The sequence below is a fragment of the Rutilus rutilus genome (assembly GCF_951802725.1).
Source record: "Rutilus rutilus genome assembly, chromosome: 2".
Lineage (NCBI taxonomy): Eukaryota > Metazoa > Chordata > Actinopteri > Cypriniformes > Leuciscidae > Rutilus > Rutilus rutilus.
Window position 1 is genome coordinate 19,726,854 of NC_140210.1, and position 19,772 is coordinate 19,746,625.

Below are 19,772 nucleotides of genomic sequence, written 5' to 3' on the forward strand. Positions count from 1 at the left end.
TTTAGTTTAATAAACAGAAAGCTGGAAGGTGGCATGGAGCTAACCACAGGGAGCAAGTGGGGCTTGCTGATACAGCAAGTCTGTTTGATGGAAGTGAGATGTCAGACAGCAGCTATTCTGCCGATCCATCCACAAACCAATCGTGAAAGACCTGAGTCTACACTGGCGAGTGCATCCAAGGCTAATGTTTATATTCAGCATTTTGTGAATGCAACCCTGAGCTCAATGACTTCAATTGATATTACATGGAGGACAGTTTAGTTCCACAATCGTGGTTGGTCTTAAATCGAACGTGATTGCCTTGATCTTTTCAGAGACTTTGGCTACATCCACACAGCAGAATACAACTGTCTGTCTGTTGGGAGAAAGACAACTGAGAGTGACAGCTGACGTCACTGATGTACATATGATATAGGGCTACATATCTGATTGAGGAAAGCAGTAGGAAAGCCCCAAAATGGCAAACAATTTTATGGCAAACATTTTTTTTTTTTATCCTATGATAGCAACAGCAAACCACAATGATCCAATCAATCCTCGATGGACAAAATCCAAGTCCCGCCCTCCATTTTTTCCTTGTTCGAGAACCCTTTTCACTCGGATATGCATCACAATAGGGAAGAAAATACTACCACAACTTCCGTTTCATGCGAAATGTGTCAAATAAAGTGGGCAATAGTTAGTCTGTTGTCTTCTATGGTTAATTTTCTCAGAGCAAGTGTTAAAGTGAATGTTGTGATGCAAATAAGTTAAATCATAGAACTTTCTATTAATCAAATAATCCAGAAAAAAAGATTTCCACACAAATATTAACCAGCACAACTGTTCAACACAATAAGAAATGCTACCTAAATACCAAATCAACATATTCGAATGATTTCTGAAAGATCATGTGACACTGAAGACTCCCATTAAATGAATAAATTACATTAAATATATTAAAATAGAAAACAGTTATTTTAAATTTTAATATTTCAAAATATTACTTTTTTTTTTATACAGCCCTGGTGATAAGATATTTCTTAAAAACATTTTACAAAATTTAATGACGTAATAATAACTAAGTACTCTGTTTTCCACTTGGAATGTTGAGGATTGTTACTGCCACAGTAACGCACAATAAGTACAATGGGACTGCGCACTTGCAATGAATCGCTCAAGTTTGTTTCGGCCTCACAGAAAGTGGTTGACGGGTCACCTGTCCGTACAGACATTATTCAAACTGCTACTGTCTCTTGTTTTACACACAAGACAATTTCAAAGTCTAACCTGTTAGTAAATTCACAGATAATGACTGTATGAATGCGGCCTTTGAGTCTTGGTCTGACAGCCACTAAAAGTGGAGCAGTAAGTCGCAATAACAGGCTGTTCTCCACAACAACAAAAGACTTTCCTCGGGATTACCATTGCTAATTATTGAGGATAATTTACTTCAGGATTTGGCTCAAGCCTGAGTGTTTTAGAAGACAAAGCAGCTCAATTTGGGGTTTTGGTGTATTATTCTCTTTTTCTTAGATGCTGTTCTTTTTTCATTCTCCATTTTCCGAGCGAGAGAGAAACGTGGATCTAATTTTGCTGTCAATTAGAGGGTGACTGGGAAATGAATGGCGGTGGCCACGAGTGAAGCGATATTAGATCTCGAGATGGGATTAAGTCTTTGATAGGCACCAAGTGCTTACACCACCTCCACTTAATGAAAAAGACATTTCACAAACAATCCCAAGGAACAGAATAATAAGGAAGCTCAATGTAAGCCGAAATTCACCAGACAAAGACATCCAACTGCATGTGTAGGGATCTTGGGGCATTGCTTTACAGGGAATTTAAAGACAAACTTTTCTAGCCCTTGTATGGCAAGACCTCAATATATGTAAAATAATATCCATGAAATTAAAAATAGTGACTATATACTCTACAAAAGTTTGGGGGTTGGTAAGATTTCTAAAAGAAGTCTCTTATGCTCACCAATGATGCATTTTTTAATAAAAAATACTGTAAAAACAGTAATTTGTTAAATAATTGTAAGTGTCCATTTTCTATTTTAATATGTTAAAATTAATATGCTTTATTATTATAATGGAAAACCTGTATTTTTCTTCAGTGCCACATGATCCTGTGCTGCTTATTTATTGTTCATATTGTTAACATTATTAATTGTTTTGTTATTTGTTAATACAATATTGTTAATATTGTTTATTGCTGCTTATTTATTTATTGCACTGCCTTATTTTTAATGTGGAAACCTACATTAATTTTATTTTGTGATATTTTGAGCAGAAAGATCAAAATAACTGCATTTTTTGTATAAAAGCCTTTACTGTCAATTTACTGTCCATCCTTTCTGAATATAAGTATTAATTTATTATTAAGGTAAAATGGGTCTAAAGGCACACTGAAGAAATGTGCTTTTCACTACTCCCATAGTGTATGACTGCAGGAAAAAAAAAAGTTTGTATTGAACATTGATGGAGCAATAGATTTTGTGTGAAAACAAATCATAAATGTGGTTAATTTTGTCTCAAAAATCTTATAAATGTATGAGGTGGAATGATGGGACTTTTACCCCATACACATTATTTATACAAATACTTTAGCTAAAATAATATGTTTTTAATAATGTCTAAGTTAATACTTGTTCAAAATAATCACTTCAGCAAGTTTGTACCATTTTCTGTTTATTTTGATAAATAAAATAAATAATTTTTGTCCGATAAATATACTGTCATTAAAATATGTTAATAAACAAATGTTTTAAAAATACAGAAACAACATTATTTTAAAAAGTAAAGATTCTGAAACCATTGAAGGAGATCCCATTATAAGGTAATGTATTTTTAAACATGATTGTTTCATTATAAATATGGGGATTATCTCTAAGGTGGACACCCAACCCAACATTACCCAACCTTACCATCTAAATCATGTCAACAAATGGAAAAGTCAGCCAGCTATTTATTATCATGTCAATTATTGTGCCTTTAGCCCCAACAGCAGGGGCACCTTTTACCCCAAATACCATATTCTTCTGTTATTGAAAATCTGTTTCTGTAATTATCAGAACTTAAAATCATTAACAAGACCTTAGTATAGGCAATAATTTTAGCGATTCTCATTTGTTACTTAAATCTACAACATAAAAAAATAAATAAATAAAAAATAGGTCATTTGAACTTTGCGCTGCTGCCCGTGATCATGTCAAGGATCAGCCAAATTTCCATGTGCATCTTGAAAAGTGGATGTTTTGGAAAGTGCTGCGGCAAGTTTTTGTGCCATCTACTATAGTGGTTTAGAGGAAAATAAAATCAAAGGCGCTGTTAGCCCCATGGTACCCTACTCTTTTTACTGACCCTAAACTTTTAAACAGCAGTGAAGTCAAGTCTCCTTTATTTATATAATGCTTTATACAATAAAGACTGTTTCAAAGCAGCTTTACAGGGATAAACAGGAAAATAATGATTAAATGAGGCAAAAACTGTTTAATTTTGCAGTAAAGTAGCTCTAAAAAGAAAATCTGCTGAGATCAGTTCAGTGTTGATTCAGTTCTGGTCAATAACTGTGTAAAGATCACCAAATGTGAAAGGATTGAGGATTCAGCTATAAAGCAGCTCCTACTAGGGGTGTAACAATATATCGTGTCACAATATACTGTAGCGCAATACAAAAATGCAACAATATGTATCGTGTATAGGTCACCCAAAATAAAAATTAATGGGCGAGAAAAGTTTTTTAGTTTTCAAAGTTTTAGTGTCAGTAGTACATTAAACTATTATATTAGGGCTGAACGATATTCTGTTTTAACATCGACATCGCGATGTGCGAATGAGTGATAGTCACATCGCCGGAACATGCGATGTGAAGGGTAACGTTATAGTAGCCATAACAGAACGGTAGCACACAGTAAACACGAGTTTGTTGTATGGCTTTTTGCTGGGGTGACATACGCGTTCTGCGTGCCTGCACAGTGATTGGTTCGCTGTGCCGCAGCTCACCGCGCTCACAGCCAACATTCAAAAATGCGCGACGAAGAGGATCTGCCGCAAAAAAAGTCAAAATCAGCTATTTGGGACTAGCCTATTTCGTCTACAAAAAGGAGGATGTTGACCAAAAAGAGGTAGGCTACTTTGCTGGAGTGTTATAAAGTTGTGGATGGTTGTCTTTTTTAAACATTCGTTTATTTTTCGTGTTCGCATTTATGAGGAAAAAACAATGTTACGTGACATTACGGACGCGACCGTTATGAAAGCGGCACTAAAAGACTGCTTTAAAACTTTCACAGAAACCTCAAACAGAAAGCACAAAGCCTTTCTTTAAAACGAATTTCGTTTTGTATTAATTGTATCTTAATTTTAATCAGTATTTCATTATCCAATTTCCTGGATTTAATAATGATTAATAATAATTAAAAATAGCAGCCAGCGCCTTAACCGGAGATTAAGCTATCATCCATGAACCGAAACTCAGCGTAAAAGGTAGCCTACTCGCTTCACACACCTAAAAAAAAAAGAAGAAAAAAAAGAAATATATCTATTATCTACAGAAATCTCTACTTTTAAACAGAACCATTAAAAAAAAATATATATAGCTATATTTAATCTGTATGAAAAGTGCATTTCTCCCGATCACTGCTGCGAAGATCGCGAGTCAGTAGGCTATATTGTCAACTTCAGCTTTACAGAAAACACTTGTTTATTAATAAACAATTAAAATGTCTCATTGTAATATTTTACATATTATGAATCATTACTTTTGCTGGGTCTAGGTGGCCACTGAATCAGCACAGAAAACATAATTTTTCAGGTCCTAGAACCCGAAGAACTTTAGGTCCTGTGTAGAACGTTCACCGAATTCTGAGAGAAATATGTTTCTGGAATAAAATATTAAGTGGCCTTTTTGTTACTTGTAATGAAGCTTGCTTATTAGTGAAATTATTAATAACATGGAATGGTAATTATTGACTTTAGCCTGGATTGATGGCTCGCAATATCGCGATAAAAATCGTTGGGGGAAAAATATCGCAATGTATTTTTTTTTCCAATATCGTGCAGCCCTATATTATATACAGTATATAATGTTGAATATAATGTATAATAATGCAATGGGGGAATATTTGTGGGTCCTGATAATGCCAAATGTCTGATGTTACCACTAAAAAGTGGCCTACATTATTTTAAATATATCTAGTCAGTGACAGAGATCAAGCATATTCGTCTAAAATAATTCTGTTTTCAGCTTCAGAATCATGAATATTGTTATTCTGGTGTCTCTATTGTCCTGTGCTTTGGGTTTCAGCACCAAGTCCAAGCCTATTCATTTACACACACAATGTAATATCAAATTTAGCATTTTAAATCAACAGTTTATTTTCTGTTAACCTTTTATCATATGTCTTCGAGTATCGCAATAATATCGTATCGGGTGTTCAGTATTGTGATATGTATCGAATCGTGACATGAGGGCATCGTTACACCCCTAGCTCCTACAGTGATGTCATTGTCCAGCTCAATTCAGTTCTCATCCAATAGGCTCAGTACAGTCAAATCAATAATATTGCTGAATATTATAGATTCCAGGCTGCATCACAAGTCAGATTGGTATCATTCAGAATATTTCATCCAGTCAATAAGTCAGATGTTAAATCAGTATCCGCTCTGACGGATTCAAATAAGTTAATTCAGTGACAAATTCATCAGACTGATTCAATACAGTCGGTATCAGTAATTTGTCATTTTAAGCAGTTCATTTGCTTATGAATCAGAATACACTGCTTACGCTTGTTATTTTTGATTCATTAAAAAGGATCAGTTCAATCAAATCATTTGTTCATTAATCAGACTTCCCTTGTCATGTTGTACGTTTGCTTTTTTTGCTTTCATTTAAGCACATTTAATTCAGACTGCAAACTGGCATTCAAACTTGAGTGGTGCGATTCAGCAGAGGTGGTGTCGATTGAGCTCTACCGCTGAAAATAGGAAAGGAAACACTGCTATAATAGACTGGCAACACTGATTGGCATATCTTAACTTTTTAAAGCTGCAGTCCGTAGTTTTTCCTCTTTGTCACCATCTCTGTTTGAAATCTGCAAATGCAGTTATTCGTAGAATTATCAACTTCACGTGGGTTGTGCCTCGGCAGGGCACAGCGCGGATGAATTAATGTTTTGAGGAGAATGTGCGGCTGTCAGTCACCTCGCGGTGTGGATACTGTCATTCGGAATCATAGATTCTACTTTTTGGAAGTATGACCAACATAAGAATTTTCACCGGAATATGTCATCTGAACAAGTAACATCCACTTTTGTTCTGACCAACTAAGGGAAAAAAAGCATAGCAGTAAATCTAACGATCACTTATGTCTTACCTGCCCAGCAGAAAAAAACCCTGTCTCTGTGTCTGTTTTGAACCCCTTCAAAACACGGAGTTCACGCCACCTTTCAAAAGCCCTTCCGATATGTATCCTTGTTTTCGCATGGGCCCGGTTGCAGTCTCTTTTTTTCTGTAGTCACTCCGAAGTCTGAAGTCTTTCGCATTTGCATACAACGGGTGAATCTCCAGTTGCCACTGGTGATTGTCGTTTGAACCTTTCTGGATCCGCCATCAAATTGATACGTTTAATTATATCAAGTGCCGTGAGAAAAGGCTATAAATCTCCACCTCCAACATCCTCACACGCAATATAGCCTGCTAGCCGAGACACATTCTTAATGAGTACAGATGTGACGTAATGACGCAAAGACATGCTCGAATTTCCCGCGGAAATCCACCAGTACCACTGGAATTAAAAACATTATTACAAGCTTATCATTTTGAATTGAGCTAAGCTGCCCTACAAAGGCAAAAGACCTTAACTCGCTAGATTGTGGAACTGAGAAAAATGACTTTAAAGATTTTTAGTTGTCCCACAAATTAATTATAGGTAGGACACTGGAAATCTGGCAAATAGATGTTTTAGTAATGAAAATGATATACATAAAAAAAATCTTGAGCTCAAACTTGACTTTTGACTATTTTAAAGTTACTGTACTCTGCCTTTGTATTGTCAGCAAAAAGTGAGAAGTCATGCCAAGGCAAAAGGCAGTAACTTCCACATTATCAATATTTGGTTGCTGATCACCCACCATTAACAAAATCATTATAGTAACACCTGTATAAAATCTAGTGATCATGGCATTTATTTTGTATGATTTACAGTTATTTATAGCCATCTACTTATTGCTATCCTGTGCTTTGGTTGCATTCTGATGGCATTATTAATACATTTGACATGACAAAATACCTCCATATTAGTCCAGCGTTGGCTCGACCGTGTTTAGGCTGAAGGCGCCGGCGAAGTTTTGGCACTCTGCCAGCTAGATGCATGAGTTTTTCAACCAGGTCCGGTACCCGCACTGGGTGAGGCGGGGCTTTAGTTCTTTGTTGTATTCTTCTGCTAAGGCATGTGTAACATTTTTCTGTCAACTCTGCATAATCCTTCGCGATCGATATCGCACGTTTGTCGATGGAGCGGTTTCAGACCATACTAAATGTTCTGACTGCGTTTGTGCAGGACAAAGCTCTGAGGACATCAGAAGTTAGAGGGACTGGTGGCAGCTGTACAAAGTACACAGGCTACACCGTAATTTTAATCTTAATGGACAGTAAAACAAAGGCAGATAACCGTACAATCTGGTAGGTAGCATTATTTGATAGAACACCGGCACAGTAACTTCATAGTGACGCGCGGCTAAACAAAGGCAGAGTACCGTAACTCAATTTGAGCTTTCCAAAACAAAGCCAAAGAGCGGTAACTGATGTTATGGTGTTCTGCCTTGGTTTCACTCAAAAGCCTTGGCTTTTGGAAGTTACTGTTAAGACAACTCATTATTTTCTCGAAAAAACAACGGAATTGATTCAAGATACTCATCCACATGAGGTCTTGAATGTGCCAAAAATATAAATAACTAATTTTCGACCAAAAACGAAGTTACAGTCTTTTGCCTTTGCACGGCAGTAAGGCAAGCAGATAGTTTTGAACACTGGCTGGTTATGTACTTGCTAAAATTTATTTTGGACAATTTTTAACCCAAAAAAGTTACGTACTGCAGCTTTAAAGTTTGAAAGCCAACATTTTTTTTTTTTTCATGGTGTCCAAGGAGCTGATAGTAATTTCTTTCTTTCTCCTTGCTCTGTGTAACACGGTGAAGCGTTTGCCCTTAAAATGCAACAAAGCAACCAGTCACATCACAGCAACGGCACTTTTTGGTTCCATCACTAAAGCACACTGAGACTACTGATAAAACCACAAAATAAAACCATCTCAGAAACGGAACAAGTTAGAAACAGCGGCCGTTATCTGACAAAAAAATAGAGAGGGAGACGAAGAGCAAAACAGTGACGGGGATGAAGAAGAGAAAGACAGGTGGAGAGATGCGTTGGAGAGATTCTCCCTTTCTCTCCTCCCCCGTCACTACTCTCCTTAATGAACGACTCTCTCTGATACACTCTTTAATGCATGTTTAAGGCTTTGCCATGGACGGCTGGCACAGCGCTGATAAGGCTGCATGCGTTATCCAGTTGGACAGGCTGACTCGTCCACGCCGGCCTCCTGCCTAAAGCATCTCTGTCAGATCATCCGCCGCCACGCTGCGATGACGACTGCTATGACAGCGCTGATAAAGGACAATCGAAGATGTCACAAGCTATGGGGTGGACAGATGGAGGGTACACAGGATTTGGAGGAATGAAAGAGGAAGGGAAAATGAATTGGAAGTTGTTACCTCATACCATATTTCAAAGAAAGACAACATGACGTTTGCAAAAAAAAAAGAGAAGAAAACACAGGTGGAGATTTTTCTTCTGATGTCTTTGTGTTTTGCACCAAGTCTGTGGTCTACAGTTGTTGATCTCTTTTGGGCTCAGAGAACACCAGGAGTTTGAACGAAAGACATTGGGTCAGAACACACCGCGTGAACACAGGTTAACAGAGCTCACATGTAACCCAGGGAGCTTAGAATGAAAAAACACATGGGGATAGTCGGAAAATGGAAGAATCTGTGGAAATAAACCGGTGTGGAGTTTAAAGTCGAACAAAAAAAGCCTATAAAGCTGAAACAAAAACGGCAACAAAAAAAAAATACTAATAATGATAGAGCAGGTATGACTTCCTAGTGGTCAATCTCACGTACCCTTCCCCTTCCCACAGCTTCAAAAATAACTGCCCTCTGATTATGCCCAATTTCTGACCAAAATGTCAGAAAGTGGGCAGGGCGACGTCTCGGGAACACAAAGCATCCATCAAACAGACAGCTCTGCCACACAGGCTATTATCATTCATTCAACAGGACTGCTAATTGTAAAACCCATTCAAATTCATAAATAAAATTAACGTGTCACATATTTTGATCTGAAACTATTTTGGTACTAGTATACAATTTACCAAAAAAAACAAACATGCATAATAATTAAATTTATTCATCATATTATGAATGGAAAAAGAAGCAAGTTAATTTGGAAACTGCCTGTTGTGCACCATATGGTAAAATGTATTTGGTGCTATTAATAAAAAATAAAGCATTATTAATGCTTATTAACGCACACAGTTCCAAACAAAACCACAGCAGAACTGGTGTGCGTCTCCAAGCAACACATAGTAGTGTTTCATTACTGAATGAATCTGCTGTTTTTAACCAATCGAGTGAGCCAATGATTTAGTGACTCATTCATAAAGATGACCACTTGCTTCGTTCCTGAATGAATCAGCCGTTTGAATGAATCTGTTAAATGAATGACATGAATTTCATTCATATTCATGCCACATCTGAGCTTCATTAAACAGTCTGTGTAAATATACCTAAATGCCACTTCAGATGCAGCTTCTAAAAAAAAAAAAATGGTATGGCCACATTGTAGCCTTAAAAGATAATGTATGATTATGTTGAAACAAAATATTTCTTTCTAAAGCTACTTTTTGTAATGTCTATTCAATACTTTTCTCATCTAACACAATAATGACTTTAAATTATCTTTTGGGGCTAATTTCTTTGCCAAAATTGATGTGCGATCAATTTGCAATTAATTTGATTAAATAATCGGCACATCATGTAATTAGATTAAATATTTGGTCACACTTTTAATTAGGGTCAGTCCTGATTACTGCTTGTTAACAGTTAGGCAGGTAGGTATTGGGTAAGAATTTGGTAGGATTAAGGGATGTGGAATATGGTCTTGCACAATAAAGCATTAATATGTGCTTTATAAAAACTAATAAACAGCCAAATAACCGTATAATATGCATGCGAATGAGCAACTATAGTTAAAAGTGAGAACTGGATACTAAACTAAAGTTTTACCAAAACCTGTAGTCGCTTGACATCCCTAAAAATAATATAAAAGTAACAATGGTAGACTCATGCACTATATTCCAAATCTTCTGAAGCCATACGATAGTTATCGTGTGAGGAACAGACCCAAATTTAAGTCCTCATTCACTTCTTTTACATTGAAAAGATTTTCCAGGATACACTGTTTGTGTTCCCCAGAACAAAGAAAGTCATACAGGTTTGGAACGACATGAGAATGAGTAAATGATGATGGAATTTTACTATTGGTCATTTTGGGTGAAATAGTTTTGATTCTGACTTAGCCTATTCTTTGATGAATAAATACTGTACACAGTGACTAAAATTACATCCCATAATTAAACATTGTGAATGCATTTTTATGGTAATTTTAACAAAATGCCATTTCAGTGTTCAGTGCCTATATACTGTGTACCTCTATCTTTCATACATTGATTGCAGTGCACTGAACACACACCGCTTGTCCGCTAGCGTTCTCTTTTTCTTTTTTTCCCATCTCCCCATGGTGAGAAGGTAAGAATATCAATGCACTTGTTACAAATGGCCTGCAAATCTCTTGAATATTAAATAAAATGTACAAGGGAAATGGAATTACACTACTAGACCTGGATCTAACACGAGTGGAGACCGGAGGGGGCCCGGGGCCTGCTAAATATTCATGCCTCTTTTTTGTTTATTTATCTTTTAAAGCCTTATTTTGCATTTTAAAACACAAAGTGAAAGAACGGACCACAAAAGCATGCCCTGTTGGAGAAGAGAGTGCAGGGTTTGCGGGCCAAGGCCAACCATGGGCTGTTCAATATTCAGAATGATTTTTAGAAGCAATGCATGTGGAATGGCTCTGGGTCTAATGTTGATATATCACAGCCTCCCAGCGGCTGGTGCCCTGCGTCTGTCTGGATGGCATGGAGAATCATTTTGGTAATGCTTCTCAAGCACAATACAAATCATTTCGCAAATCCACTGGGCCTTAAAGACGACTCGCTGTCACTCTAGCCAGGCATGGAAGCGACAGCCATGCACATGTGCAATGGGCTCATGCTCTTTCGCGCGATCTTACCCAGTCTTCTATTTCTGTTGAGTAGAGCTATTACTGAAAGTCTGCACGAAAAGCTTTGTTGTAATACGTTAAAGGTGAAGCATTTACGTTCTGTATCAACAGCAGAACAAACACAATTGCAAAATAAACAGAGCAATTCCAAACGGGGCCTCGCACCATTCGTGCTTGGGCCCTAAATAGTGATTGTTTTTACCAAAAAAAATGACTGATCCACATATTTTTCAGACAAATAAGAATTTCTTCTCTTTCTTTTTTTTTTTCTTTTTTTATACACTGTCACAGACAGACACTGTCATTCATCTTGGACATACACTGACACCTAATGGTGTGGATGTCACGTCATGCAAACGCGAGTGTTTTCCGATACAGAGATGCTGTTGTAGAAATACACCATTAGCAGTCAGCCATGATTAATATATTGTCGCTGTAGGGCAAAATCTCCAAAAACACTACTTAACTACTAACTAAAGCCCTATTCGCATGGGATTAGTATTACCTAGGGACCTTCGGTAATTTGTAATAATCGCAGAGGTCGTCTGTGATTTTTATCCCGTGCGAATCTGCCATGTCTGTAAAAATGTCTGTAAAAATTCCCCCGAAAATTACCTACCGTATTTCGGCCAACACAGGGGTCCTCTGATAATACCAGTCCTGTGCGAATCCCCATGTCTGTGATTTGGGCTGTTTTTCTGTGAGCCTATCGTTTCCTAACGGACGTAATAACCATTATGGGCCGTTTAACAGTCCATTTACGTCTGTATTAAAACTATATTAACAATAAAATCTCTCGATATGCTCTACTCCAATCCGATTATAGTTTTTCTCCAATAAAAACTATGAAGTGCTGCAAACGAGAAAACAAACTACAGTAAAGACGTGATCCGGAAGCTCAACTCGGACCGTTGTCATGGAAACGTCAAATTAAGCATTTTGGCGCAACATGGAAGCTCTTTTGGAAAGTGGAACACTTTTTGTGGTAGTGTAACTTAGTAGTCGGTATCGTGGAGCATTTCTTTGTCTCACACGGCCTCTAAAGACGTCCATCCTGTAAGTATCTCAAGAAATTGAGTGTGAAACAAAGTGTGAAAGAGTAAAAATGATATAAAATGAAATAAACCAAATAAAATGAATAGAAAAACAAGCATATCGCGACGTTTCGGTATTTATAATACCTTCTTCAGGCAGGCTTGTTGTAAATATGGACAAAGAATAAAAGAAAAAGAAGATATATTATATATTTATACAATAATATGACATTCTATAATATATATAATATATTTCTCTAATAAATTGGTTTTAAATAAGTAATTTTATTTTATTGCAATACTGCAGCGCGATCTTCGTTTCAGCACGTTCAGCTAGTGAAGTGTGAATGGGTGGGCGCACGCTGTAAAGTCCGTAAACTCGAGGGAATTACGGACATTTATTTGCCCGTGTGAATGAGCCACCAAAAACACAGACGTCAGGGGGTAATTTCTTAATTACAGAGGTCCAGGGGTAATACTAATCCCGTGCGAATAGTGCTTAACACTAGAAATGGAAAAAACACTGTATTTTTTTTAATAATTAGCCTAAACACTGCGTTGTCAAAGTTGATATTGTGGCTTTATATAGTCAGACACTTGCATGTGTCATTATATTATTAACACCAAAATCAAGCTTCAAATGGAGTTACAAGGTTTTTGACCAGCGTATTTCAGAGAATTTTGGACATAAGTATTTTGTCCGTCATTAGTTTTTTTGTTTTCTGTAGTTTGGGCAAAAACTCATGTTAGTTATTAAGGATGAAGCTCCTACGCACAGGCTATTTAAGACAGAACTGGTTATTGCTTACTGTTTTTTCAAAACCCACAGAAAGACGTGAGGGCTGACCAATAGTAATGGAAAAAAAAGAAGAAAAAAAAACTAAATATCGAGATTTCTGCCTGACAACGACGATATACTGTGAGCAAAAGTGTCCAATAACAGATATAAAGCAAAATGTTTTTCAGCTGGTCGTGTGACCTCAAAATGGCAGCCCCTATGACACGACCCACTCCATAAAATTTGGCGTAGGATTTACTGTATAATGAAAAAAAAATTCACACAGAAATTGCTAGTAAATTTCACAAAAAACAAACTACTGTACAAATAAATGACAAGTAACGCATTGAATTAAACATGAATTTTTCTAAACCTAAAGAATTAAAAGTGCACTATTAAAAAAAACTGAAGCATGTAGAAGCAACCTTTAACATGTTGAGCCATAGTGCTTAAGCTGTAACACAAGTACGAGTCCGACCCAATCATTTCATCCATTCATCTTCTGCCAATCGTTTCATCTCCTTTGCCTCCAGTGTCCCTTTCAATAACAGTGGCCACAAATTTTTTTTATGTAAAACTACCTCCCGATGCTCTGGAGACATCATCATTCTCGAGGAGATTAATTTGCAGTGAGCCGTGATGTATTTAGAATTAGAATCTTGCTGAGTCTTGAGACTCATTATGGAAATGTATATATGCAGGTTGGCACGCTGAAACAGTGTTCCCAATCCTAGAGATCAATGCTTAGCGAGAGCAGTCCATCACGATGCGGAGAGGAAAAAAAAAGTTAGCGAGAATGAGAAGACGGAGAAATAAAGGAAAAGGGGAAAGAATGAGAGGCAGAGCAGCATGATGCGCTTTTCCTATCTATGGATGGCTACACGTATGCATCATTATGCCTCTGAGCTTTTAGAATTAAACTGCCTTCATCAAACACTCAGCAGGGTGGCCCTTCTCGCACTGTTCACCCCAGCGAGAGGGAGGCTTCAAGACTTCAAACATTTCAGTTGTTTCAGAACATAAACTCTTTCAAGCCTTTTGCCCCAGTGCCATTCGGAGCAGTAATGAGTCGAGCTGCAGTTTGAGAGCTGAAGTGAGAGGGGGGATCACACTGCTCTTCAACTCCAGCTGCTAGAGTCAGGATGGAGTGATCATGGGCCCGGACATATTCCTGAGGCAGATATTACAAGAAATGTTCTACCAGAGATATATGAGGAATCGAGACAGCAGAGGATCCCGCAAGTCCAACAGAGAAAAAGCAGCAGAACTAGGCTAACTGTAGAATATATCAGACCAAATCGTATTAGCTGATACTGCACTCTCCGGAGAAAAGGTTCTGTCAGGTGCTTCACACTGTAAAACCTTTTAGAGGTTCACATCGCTGGATCATATTATGGATTTAGTTTGAATTCATTTTGTTTATCGATTTTTTATCAAATTGTATGAATTAAACAGCTTGTAAACATTCACTGTAAAAAAAAAAAAAATGAAATAACCTGTTAAACCTGAAAGTATTATGCAATAATTTAAGGCATGTCTCCTTACAGAACCTTTTTGGCATAGATTGAGTAAATAACCCTAGGGTTCTATATAGAAACCCATTTAACCTTTTTTTTCTAAGAGTGTGTGGTGTTTATATTTTAGCCAAATGTCTGACTAGTTTGATATTTGGAGCATATAATCGGGGCTCTATATTTTTTATAATCTTCAAAAAGTGTACTCTGTTTAACAGTTTGAATAATACTGATTGATTTCTGTACAGTAGGCTATATAAATTCTATATAGCAAATATATCAACCCTATAAATAATTACCGGCTACTGTTTCAAAGGTTTGGGGTCATTATAAATGTAAAAAAAAAAAAAAAATTATATATATATATATTTTTTTTTCATTTTTTTTTTTTCAACATTAATAATCATAAGAAATGTTTCTTTAGCACCAAGTCAGCATATTAGAATGATTTCTGAAGGATCATGTGACACTGAAGACTGGAGTAATGATGCTGAAAGTTCATTTTAAAATACATTAACTTACTAAACAGGTATTTTTGTAATAATATTTCACAATGGTGTTTTTATTGTATCTTTTTTTTTTCTTTTTTTTACAAATATAGGCAGCCTTGTTGTGCATAAGAGACTTCTTTAAAGAACAATTTTTAAAATCTTACCGTCCCATAGTGATTTACAATAAATGTAATAAATTCATTTAACCTAAATTACAGCCTAACCTGAAACCATCACACAAAACATATTACTTACATTACATTCTATCACAACTTTAATGGCTAAAAATATTTGTAGGGATTATTAATATGTATGTACCTTGTCCATATACAAAGCTACCAATCGAATGGGGAATCTACCATCCATTAGCAAAACCACTAATAAAATCTACCATCCATAAGCAAAACCACTACGTATGCTTTAACACCGAACAGAGCGTGACGTCCAGACAAAAATAACTTTGAGCAAATATTCATTTGACTCATTCTTTGGGAATGATTCAACATAGCCCATGGGTATGATTTAAGAGCCGCTGCTAAGTAAACACATCCAAACAAGGGTTGGACACAGCCATGTATAGGAGAAGCCTATTTTGGGTTATACTGATTTTTATATGTATGTATGTATATATGTATATATATATATAGATGCATTATAATAACACCATCATAAAGCTGGAAATAAATTTTGCAGCCAAATCCTCAAAATGCCAGGAATAAAATCAGAAAACAGCACCTGAATAGAAATCTCATCTCATGCCCCTCCCTGAGAGTAAACAAGTAATGGCCAAAATGTGAAGAAATAAATCGGCAAGTCATCTTTAAACACTATAAAGAAGAGTCCACCTCAGGCCAACTCAAAAAGGAAACAAAGGCAAACAAAGACTCTGCAACTCAAGCAGCTCAAAACTGCTTACACCATCTTTTCCTCCCTCTTCACATTAGTCAAGCCAAGATACAAGACACACAAAATTTTGCCTGTGATGATGAATGAACGAGTAGCTGAGCTTAGGGGGGAAAAGAAAAGAAAAAATCACCCCTACTCACTCTCCAATATTCCTCTCTCGCTTGTAGAGGGCAGTGCAAACCTGAACAGATAAATGAAGGCTTAAAGACAGGGAGTCAAAATACTGCCCTTCTCAGCACCCGCAGAGCACAGGGGCAGGAAAGAGAGGGAGAAAAAGAAGAGAAAATATGAAGAAATTATTTTAAAATGCAGGAGGGGGAAGCGGAAAGTTGCTGCTTCAGTACTTTGCCTGATTTGTTCCCAATATGATCATTTCCCTGCTCCTCTGCTGCAGGTGAGAGGAAAAGGTCAAATACACATCATATTTTAGAGAGAGAGCGAGAGACAGAGAGAGAGAGTGAGAGAGAGAGAGAAACTATCTAGAGACTGTCTAGACTCTGTCTAGCAGTTCACCTGACATTCTGACATTCAATAACACTGCATTTTCTTTTAATGGCAATTCAGAATTATTACATTAACGCATGGTAAAAAAAAGTAATGAGTATTTAATTCATATTAATTTCAATATTATTAACCTCTATGAGTCAAGTATCAACCTGATACCGGTAGGCCTACTTCAATGTAAATGTGTTTTTGAGATGTTAAAGGAAAATGTGGGTTAATTTAACAATTACTGGTAATATTAATCAAATAGATCATATATTATGAATGTTACAAAAGCCATATGTCACTTAATATGCTAACAGTTGATTAATTTAATAAATAAATAAACGTAATAAAAGAACTTGAGAGTTCATTGAGTTGTGATGGTTAGTATTATCATTGGATTTCAATGATAATGGTAATCTACACAATTTGGATAGGAATATTAGGAGAGCCATGTAACTTTTATAACGTGTATGAAATAAATAGCGCCACTTTTTCAAAAGCAAATCATTATATGTTTAACGTGTGTTTAACGTTCATTTAGAATGAAATCTTAGATTTACTATCATTATGAGGACACGCGCACAGCGTCACACGGACACGCGCACGCTACGTTGACAATCACAATGGTCTGGCATATTCTGCTAGAACATTCATGCAAAAAACATATGTTAATAATGGAGCAGCTTCCTGTTACATTTTATAGCCGTTTTTCTGGGTAATTTAAATGTCAACATGATTTAACTGTGCGTCTGTGCCGACCGCCGGGTAATATGCTATTTGGACACGGACACAGTAGGACTTTACCAGAAATCAACATCACTGGGTGCTGTGAAAGGTAGATTCATGAATGCATCAGTACCTCTTTTTTCTTCTGACCTCCTCCAGACTGAAGACATAACAGCAGAATCAACAATAAGGATGCAAACGGCATGTTGAATGGGAATCCCTTGTATACCACCGCCATGATGGAAGATGCTCTTATCGCATCAGTTCTGCTGAGCGCTTTGATTGGCTACAATCGCATCCAACCAGAGACCACACAATTGCTTTGTGGGACTTGTAGTTTTTATTACCTGGATTTTAAATGCATGCAGTAACAATGGGAATACCATGTAAAATCCTCCAAAATGCTCCAGCAATTTAGTGAATTATTTTTAAAAATAGGCCTATATTGTTGTTTTGTCACAGTCTTAGCGCTCAGAGAGGAAGATGAACACATTTAAATAGGCTTTAGCCTTGCTGTATCTCCAGTTCCTGCCAATGGGGGGCAAACCCAAAAAGTGTTTTCTAATATAGAATGATATTGAATATGAAGAATGCATGACATGGCAAAAATGAGAAATCACAACTTTTAAAAATGTTTATGTAATGTTCTAAAGGGTTAAATAAAGAGCTATTTATAATATTACAATGCTTAAATAATATCAAATAATAAAGGATAATACCTTATCGTTATTATCCTTTTATAATAATAATGATAATAATAAAACGAATTATTATTATTATTATTATTAATATTATTATTATTATTATTATTATTATTATCATCATTTCAATTAAAGCCAAAACATTTTTTTCACTAAAAAACTATTCACAATTGTAAAGTAAAGCCTATAGATTTTTGTTTTACTGCACAGTGGTATGTCAATTTATTTATTTGTTTGTTTGTTTGTTTGTTTGTTTGTGTATTTGTTTATTTGTGTCACGTATTCTACGCCTACCATTTCCGTCCACTCACCAACAGAGGTCACCCGTTTACTCTTAAGACTTTTTCACTGCACACAGAGTTACATGTTACCCTGGACTACATTTCCCATGTTCCATGGCTTTAATTATTTCCGCACCTGTAGTCAATCACAAGAGCCGCGTTTCCACTGTCGGGCCAGGGCCGGGCCAGGGCTTTAAACGGGCCGTGCCAGGCTAATAGCCTCGGGCCAATAGCACCGGGCATGCGTTTCCACTGTCGGGCCAGAAGCTCCACAGCGCTTCACTAAAACACGCCCGTAACACGCCTCTCTGGGACAACGTCACACTAAACCATCATTTCACCAACAAATGGAAGTTTTATCAGAAAACTAATCAGAAATCACTGGAAACAGCGTTGAAAACAAACACGATAAAAGCGGCCGTTTGCTAGCTTTTTGTTTGTTTGTTTGTTTAGCAGCTACTTGAATATTTAAAACCCAAGCATCGATGTTTTACCACAGGTTTACAATAAAAAGTGATACATTGATCATAATGAATTAATTTATGTAAAAATTGCACATTAGTCACTCAGAAATAAATTACCGTTAGGTCTATTTCACAAAAGAAAGAGGACACACTTACTTTTTCAGTCGCGTCTGTTTCTTTATCTGGTAACTTAGTTACAGGACATATTTGCATCACATTTAGAAAAAATTATAATTTCTACAAATATATGCCATACGACCTGAGGAGCTTTAGCACTCTCTCGACTCCCATACAGATATTTTCAGTCAGAGAAACAGAGGAAGCTTCCGAACATTTTTTTTGATAGTCCGGTTTAAAGAGACGAGACGTAAGTTAGGCTATGACAGATAAAATAAAAACATGACTGTGATAGCCTTTTAGATTGGTCTGATTTCTTCAAGCGTTCGCTATGTTGTTGTTTTTTTTACGCGTATCTTCAAGCGTTTACTATGTTTACTATGTTTACTATGGTAACGGCTAGCGCGCATAGTCTTTTGCATCACAAACAGAAGGCATTCAAACATGAACGCGATTTAAATTATTTTATTTTCTCCCAATGGTAAACTCCTCCTCTGTTGGTAACCACTCCTCTAGCCCGAGCTGGCCCGCTTTGGCCTAAGGTATTCGACGGGCCAGAAATCCTGGCCGTTGGCCCCGAGTAAGCCCCGATCAAGCCCCGGAAGTGACAGTGGAAACGCTACTGGCCCTGGCACGCACTAGCACGGCCCGGCCCTGGCCCGACAGTGGAAACGCGGCTAAGGACTATAAAACACTGATGCACAAGCTCACTGATCGCCGAGCATTGTTAGCGAATATCGCTGTCTAGCTGATAGCATCTTTACAGAGCCAATCCTAGTGTTCCTAGTCTGCAGGGGTAAGGGGGAAAGGGGTAAGGGGGTAAGGGGGTAAGGGGTAAGGGGGTAAGGGGTAAGGGGTAGGGGGTAAGGGGTAAGGGGTAGGGGGTA

The 19,772-nt window shown here is 37.0% G+C and overlaps 1 protein-coding gene across 1 annotated transcript in view; it reads right to left on the minus strand.

Moving 5' to 3' along the window:
• Positions 1-17,586, minus strand: part of tusc3 (tumor suppressor candidate 3) — a 97,071-nt gene extending 79,485 nt beyond the window's left edge. Inside the window, exon 1 of the mRNA XM_084402170.1 lies at positions 17,456-17,586. Coding sequence (XP_084258296.1) covers positions 17,456-17,560 — 105 coding nt within the window. The 5' untranslated portion in view covers positions 17,561-17,586. The remainder of the gene's footprint in view (positions 1-17,455) is intronic.
• Between the last annotated feature and the right edge of the window lie 2,186 nt (positions 17,587-19,772).